Source organism: Coenobita brevimanus, chromosome 85, assembly GCF_032717465.1.
Source record: "Coenobita brevimanus isolate Jiangsu-jjx chromosome 85, ASM3271746v2, whole genome shotgun sequence".
Taxonomy (NCBI): domain Eukaryota; kingdom Metazoa; phylum Arthropoda; class Malacostraca; order Decapoda; family Coenobitidae; genus Coenobita; species Coenobita brevimanus.
Window position 1 is genome coordinate 10,464,921 of NC_137038.1, and position 7,379 is coordinate 10,472,299.

Below are 7,379 nucleotides of genomic sequence, written 5' to 3' on the forward strand. Positions count from 1 at the left end.
TCTAGATCTATTAACAGTGGTGTTCCTCAGGGTTCTCTCCTATCACCAACTCTCTTCCTTTTATTTATCAGTGATCTTCTAAGCTCTACATCTAACCCTGTCCACATGTACGCTGATGATTCCACCCTTCACCTTTCCATTTGGTTCCCACGACGTCCATCTCAGCAGTTAGGTACACCTGATGTCTGACTTGGCTCGTATCTCTGACTGGGGTAAAATAATCTTGTTGTTTTTAATGCTTCAGAAACTCAGTTTTTATACCTATCAACCTGACAGAATCTTCCACAGGGTACCCATTAATGTGTAATAATATCCAGCTCAATCCTGCATTCACTCAGGATTAAGCTTAGAAAAATCATATTACAGTACAATCCCTGCTATCTGGTATCCAGACAAACGGAATACTCAGAAAAAATGGGAAAATTCAAGGGCTGGTAAAAATGTCAGTAAGTTATAACTGTGTGCCAGTTTGAATGGACCGCCAAACCGCCATTTTATCGTGTCACGCAAGGCTGGGTGAAGTCGGACTAAGCGAGGTGAAGGCATTTCTGTCTAATGTAAATCCCTAGTAAATCCTCTTAACCAGCCGTCCTCTTCCGTCTTTCCCCTACGTGAATTCAGTCATCCTCCACACCCTCCACAATTTCCACAAATCACCAGTCTGCTTTTTACCACCAGACAGTAAACAAGCTCTTTTGCTGTTGTGTTGCTCTGATGGATGTTAATTTCAACACTCCAAAATGCCTAAAGAGCAAACTGAATGTAAGTGTTTCGTGCTTACCTTGAAACAGAAGCTGGACATATGCAATAGACTTGAAAAAGGCGAACATTATAAAACACTGATGACTGAATGTAATGTAGGAAATTCAACGATTTATGATATCAAGGCCCAAGCATCCAAGCTCAATGAATTTTTCATAAAAAGCGAGACAAGTAAGTCCATTGAAAAAAGGCATACTCTTCATCGTTCAAGTGGTTTTGCTTAGAAAGATCTAGGGGAGCACCTATTTCTGGTCCTCTTATACAAGAAAAAGCAAGATATAGAAGTCGAGTGTGATTTCAGTATTAGATGGTTAAATCGTTTCAAAGACAGACATCTCGGGAGAGAGCAAATCAGCAAACAGCAAACGCCGGTGTTTTTCTTCCTAACCGACGGACTCTAACTTCTATCTATCTATCTATTGCCAGACGCCTCAATCCCGTTTGGGGTGGCCACAAACAAATCGCCTCCAAGTCGCCCTGTCCCCCGCCATTTCACTGCCCTGCTCCCAACTCACACCCCCCTCTCTCATATACCTCTCCACCCCATCCCTCCATCTCATCCTCGGCCTCCCCCTTCCTCTTCCCCCCTCCACCTCACTCACATACACTCTCTTCGTCAGTCTTTCACCCTCCATCCTCTCCACATGGCCAAACCACCTCAGTGTGTTCCTCATAACGCTTCCTATCACATCCACATCCACACCACAACGCTCCTTTATATCCTCATTCGTCAGCCTGTCTCTCCACGTGACTCCACAGGCTCCTCTTAAATAACTCATTTCCACTGCTCTCACTCTTGACTTGTGTCCTTCCAACAATGTCCAAGCTTCACTTCCGTACGTTAGAGTTGGTATCACAATACTGTCATGTAGTAACTTTTTCACTTCCATGCTCACTTCCCTATTTCTTATCACTGCTTTCAAGGAACCAGCAACCTTTCTTCCCTGCTGTACCCTTTCAAGCACTTCACCCTCCAAACCTCCATCCTTACTCATCACACTACCCAAATACTTAAACGTACTCACATTTTCCAATTCCTCACCATCCAACCTCGCTGTACATTCACTAACTTCACCTCTCTCAAAGACCATCACTTTACTCTTCCCTACATTCACCTTTAGGTTCCGTTTCTTACACACTCTCTCAAACTCATCCACCAAGCCTTGCAGCTCCCCTTCGTCTTCACTCAACAACACAGTATCATCTGCAAACAACAGTACAGGGAGTTTCCAAACACTATCCTCTCTCACCAGGGCCACTCCAACATCCACTACCCTACCTTGTACCTCTTTTATTACCCCATCCATGTACAGATTGAACAACCATGGAGACATGACACATCCCTGTTTCAAACCAACTTTCAAAGAGAAAAATTCACTTAGTTCACCATCCTCACGCACTGCAGCCTTCGCACCATCGTACGTACTCTTCACAGCATTCAACAACTTCCCATCTACTCCATATATTCTTAACACTTTCCACAATCCTTGTCTATCCACCCTGTCATATGCTTTCTCCAAATCCATGAAAGCCGCATACAACTTCTTTCCCTTCTCTAGAAACTTTTCCACTAAAGATCTAAGAATGAATATCTGATCTACACAACCTCTTCCCTTCCTAAAGCCTCCCTGTTCTTCTCCAACTAATTTCTCTTTTCTTTCTCTAACTCTGTCTATAAGTATCCTACCATACACTTTTCCTATTATACTAAGAAGACAAATGCCCCTATGATTACCACACACTTCTTTTTCCCCTTTTCCTTTGTACAAGGGAATAATTATACCTGACTTCCAATCCTCCGGGACTCTACCTTCCTCCCAGGCCAATCTGCACATCTTCCACATCCATTCTACTACTATCTCTCCCCCATGCTTCAGCATTTCACCACACACTCCATCAATTCCTGGGGCTTTCCCCGATTTAACTTGCCCCACATAAATTCATCTTAGAACGCATGTGTGCTGGCAGAAAAAAAAAAAAAATGTTAATAGGAATGAAGGATTACTTTGTTGGAAGAAAAAAAAATATGCTTGCACTTCATATGTACATCATGTACTGTATTTTATTTTGTGCAAAACAGGTGATTGGCAGGTGAAGGGTGGAATGGTGGCAGTCAGTCGGGGCCGGGACCGTAAACAAAGCTTGTGTGGGGGCACAGGTGTCGTGATAATTCTACAGTGCAGTCTTAACATCAGTTCACCAATAAATGTTCAAGATTTTATTTCTTTATTTTTCCGCTTTTATGAGTACAGTACATACAACGAATACTTCGGTAGTTAACAGAATGGTGCAAAACAGCTGAGTGGCGGAATGGTGGCGGTCAGTCGGGGCCGGGACCGTAAACAAAGTTCATGTGGGGGCACGGGTGTCGTGATAATTCACCAATAAATATTCAAGATTTCATTTCTTTAGTTTTCAATGTTTATGAGTACAGTCCATACAACAAATTCTTCGGTAGTTAACAGAATGGACTTGTGCATTTTGCAGTACTGCAAGGCATTGCATGCACGTGCATTATGACCATGGTGTGTGTTTATGAGGCAATTTTTAAGGTGGAATCTCTTAGTGTGGCCCCTGATGTGAGTGGTGAGTACCTGAATTGTATTTACTGCTGTGATAATTATTGTCTTTGTATAGATTTGAATATCAGAACTATGGGAAAAATCTGTAACCGGGAAGGTAAATTCCCCAAGCCGCCCGGTTAACTGGGATTGTACTGTACATCTCTCATAAAATCTGCTTCCAAGAGATTAGGTGTGCTAAGCCGACTCCATATTTTCTTAACTGCTGCACGGTTGTTGACTTTATTCATGGGTTTTATTCGCCCCTGTGTGGAGCACAACTCGTAAGTGTGGGGAGGCTTCCCACATACAGCTCTTCTCAATAGGGCGGAGTCAAAGGCTTTTCGTCTCATTAACTCTCCCCCTCTTACTGGCTTCCTTCAACCTCTGTCTCTTTGCCACACTGTTTCTTCTTTATCTCTTTTCTGTCACTACTTCCATTGTCAGTGCTTGTCTGAACTCTGGTTGCACCCTTCCACCTCTGTGACGGATGCGTAGCACCCATCTAGCAACAAACTCTCATCCCTTTTCTTTCCAGCTTTCTAATGCAAGAGTTAACCGTTACTCCCAGTCCTTCATTTATGCAACAGGTCAACTCTGGAACTGTCTCCCTCTGTCTGTATCGCCTACTTCCCATGATCTCCAGTCTTTCAAATGCAGTGTGTCCAGGCATCTCAAAATGAATGGATCATGAATTTGGCTCTCTGTTGTATTGTTTGTGTTTTTTTCTTGGAAGGAACTGTTTTGCGGGCTCCTCCTTCCTCTAAAAAAAAAAAAAAAAAAAAAAAAAAAAAAAAAAAAAATGTCAGCGCATCTCTTCCTTACCAAGTATGGAAATTACATGCACTTGACGCCCTGGCACCCAGCTCAGTGCATTGTCTCCTCTCCATTTTTGAAGTGTGGTTCCGGTGTGGTTTCTTACGAGAGGATTCCCCCCCACCCCCCGTGCTTCCTCCGCCTGCCCAGTATTACCATGGCCGATCGTAACGCTCCTAAGCCTACAGCTTCTTCGAGGAAAGGGAATAAAAAGAAGCCAACGTTAACTTACACCCGAAAGTTAGATTTAGCAGTCAGGATTGAGAGCAGTGAGAAGAAAGCCAAAGTTGCCCACCACTATGGACTCAATGAGGTAATTCTTTACCAAACAGGCATGGTGATTCCACCTATACAGTATTATAACAAACTCACAATCTCAAATTAAGTAATTTTGGTACATATGTAACACAGATAGTTAACAGTTGAATTGTGACTGCAAGAAGTGAGTGGAAAAAAACAAAATATCTGGATACTGTACCTATTTTGCGGTATTTGAGGAAGCGAGCAGGTCATCCGCAGCAGTGTTTACCGACGATCTCTCCAACTGGCTGTGTTGTTTACCAAGTACCTCTCTGACTGGATGCGTCATGTATCACGCATTCTAAATTCTCATTTTTAGCATTCAGAAGTAAACTTGAGAGGAGCATGTGGAGTGACGTGGAGGGACAGACTGACGAATGAAGAAGTGAAGGAACGTTGTGGGGTAGATGTGGATGTGGTTGAAAAGATTAGGAGAAATACACTGAGGTGGTTTGGACATGTGGAGAGAATGGAGAATGAAAGACTGACTAAGAGGGTGTATGTAGGTGAGGTGGAGGGAGGGAGAGGGAGGGGTAGACCGAGGATGAGGTGGAGGGATGGAGTTGAGAGGTATATGAGGGAGGGGGGGGTGAGTTGGGGGGAGGGTAGTCAAATGGTGGGTGACAGAGTGACTTGGAGGCGTTTTGTCTGCGGCCACCCTTTGCGGGATTAGGGCTTCGGGCTATAGATAGATAAATAGATAGAAGTAAGTTTATAAAAATGCCCAGGTGCTGTGGCAATCCAGGAATAATAACAAGTAACCTGTGAAAGACTCATTTCAATAGAAAATATGGAAAGGCCGTGGCCATTTGGTAAAGATTTAATCTAAACAATGAATCGACAACATGGAGGCAGGTGTGGGTGATGACAACACTGCTTTCATTGTCTCCTCACTAGGCTTTGAGGGGTTCCTGAGGGAGGTTGATGAGGAGGAAGCAGCATGAGGCAGCAGCACACTTGCCTTGTGCTGAGAGGCCATAGTTGCCTCAAGCCTCGGAAACCCCTCCCCCTTCCTCTGTCCATTCATGCAATGTCATCAGACAGTGTCAGATATGAATCTTACTGTATTGTTCATTCTCATTCAATATGCATTGCTAAGTTCTTTTCCAGGATGTTAATGTTTGCAGGTGACCAGTTTGATGTTGTTTGGAGGTAAGGGGGGCAACTATTCCGAGATGACAGACCCATAAATAATTTGCCACATAAGCTTAGTTATTTCTAATTAACGGAATTCTCAAATCGCAGCGTGGATGCAGTCTCATTAAGCCTCAGTTTAGGAGATTCAGCTGTAGTGGAATGGTAGGCAAAGTTTTGGCTTTGATTATATGCAGTATAGAAACATCCATCCATGCATCATCCAATCTTACATTACCCCATGAGGAGCGTAGGAGCCCGGGGCTAGGCAGTTGGTCCTGACATTTAAGATGAGAGTGTCCTGCATTCAAGCAACTTCATAGCAGCATGACATCTCAGATATGTTGGGACCTCTGATCTGTTGTTGTGGAATAGTTGGCTGCTTCAATACCATATGTCTGCCTAGCCAGAGCAGATGATGTAGTGGTTCAAATGTATTGTGAGTCATAAGTAGACTACCTGTAGCTACTTAGACTTTAGGGTAGAGCTGCATGCCCTTGTCATATGTGTGCAAACCAGCCACTACAGTACATACTGTATACTGTATACGTACTTATCTTTCAAATGCAATGTAGCTAGACATCTCAAAATGAATGGCTCTTGAATTTGGCTTTCTTTTGATACCTTTTTCTTGGAAAGAACAACTTTGTTATGTGATTTTAGCCTTTGGCTCATTCTGTGCATAAAAAGATAATACATATACTGACACAGTAGAAAAGATGTTATGAAACTTGGTGTGCTGTTTAAACTTTCTAGTGGAACCAATGTAGCAGAGTAATATACTCACACACATATGCAAGGAAAAAAGTAATGATGGAAAATTTCATACACCCCCAACTTCCAGGTGTTCTTCTTTATGCTGACCTGTCGCCTGATTGTGGAGTACCAAATCCAGCGCAAGGAGAAGTTTGACAAGCTTGGGCCAAAGAAGAGCTCCACATCTCCCCCCACAGATACCAGGGAGCCCATGCCTTCCACCTCAACCACAGCTACTCCACCTCCCCACCACAACAAGGCCAAGAAAGACCTCTAGTGGCACCTCCAGCAATTATCGTTGAAGTGTCCAAAGTCAGAGGGGGATTGTAGCAGGAAGGTTGTTGTAAAAAATTTTGTTTGATTAGTGCCACATTTTATAAGCTGATGTTTATATGTTTTATTTATTACTTCTTTATGATAAACATTGAATTATTGGGAGGTAATGTATGATTTTACCATATAGTGATGGTATGAGGAATTTTTTAATTCATACTGTACAGTAGATTAGGATAACATGATCTGAACTTTTTGTGGTTACAAGCTGTTACACAGTTGTAGTTGTTAAACATCACAGCACCTTTCAGATAAACAGCTAGGGTTAGATAGTAAACATGCCTACAGATTGAAAGGCATATAGAGTTAGTGTTTATTTTTACATTTATATCACATCTGTCAAGAGTATTATATATATTTAAAATTTAGCTTGTTATGAAGCATTACCATTAATCTTTTATTGTGCCAAGTCAAACAAGCTTTACATGGGCAATTTTTCAGCACACACAACAGCATTCTCTCTCTCTCTCTCTCTCTCTCTTTCATTGATAACAAGCAGCCAACATTTTTTTCCTAGAAAGATGAGAATCCCAGATCATTTGGGCTTTTTGGTTGGAGACAACGCAGCTACACTGATTTGATAAGTGTGATGCTCTGTTGTAAAGCTCTGTCTGATCCTTCCATCCATCATCCAACCCTACATTGCCCCACGAGGAGCGCAGGAGCCCGGGGCTAGGCAGTTGGTCCCGACATTTAAGATGAGAGTGACCAGCCTCA

At 42.8% G+C, this 7,379-nt stretch overlaps 1 protein-coding gene across 1 annotated transcript in view; it reads left to right on the forward strand.

Annotated features, from left to right (window-relative positions):
- Positions 1-6,676, forward strand: part of LOC145410441 (putative acetylcholine receptor chaperone) — a 67,167-nt gene extending 60,491 nt beyond the window's left edge. Inside the window, exon 4 of the mRNA XM_080280592.1 lies at positions 6,418-6,676. Within this exon, the coding sequence (XP_080136718.1) occupies positions 6,418-6,606 (189 nt within the window). The 3' untranslated portion in view covers positions 6,607-6,676. The remainder of the gene's footprint in view (positions 1-6,417) is intronic.
- The last annotated feature ends 703 nt before the right edge of the window (positions 6,677-7,379 follow it).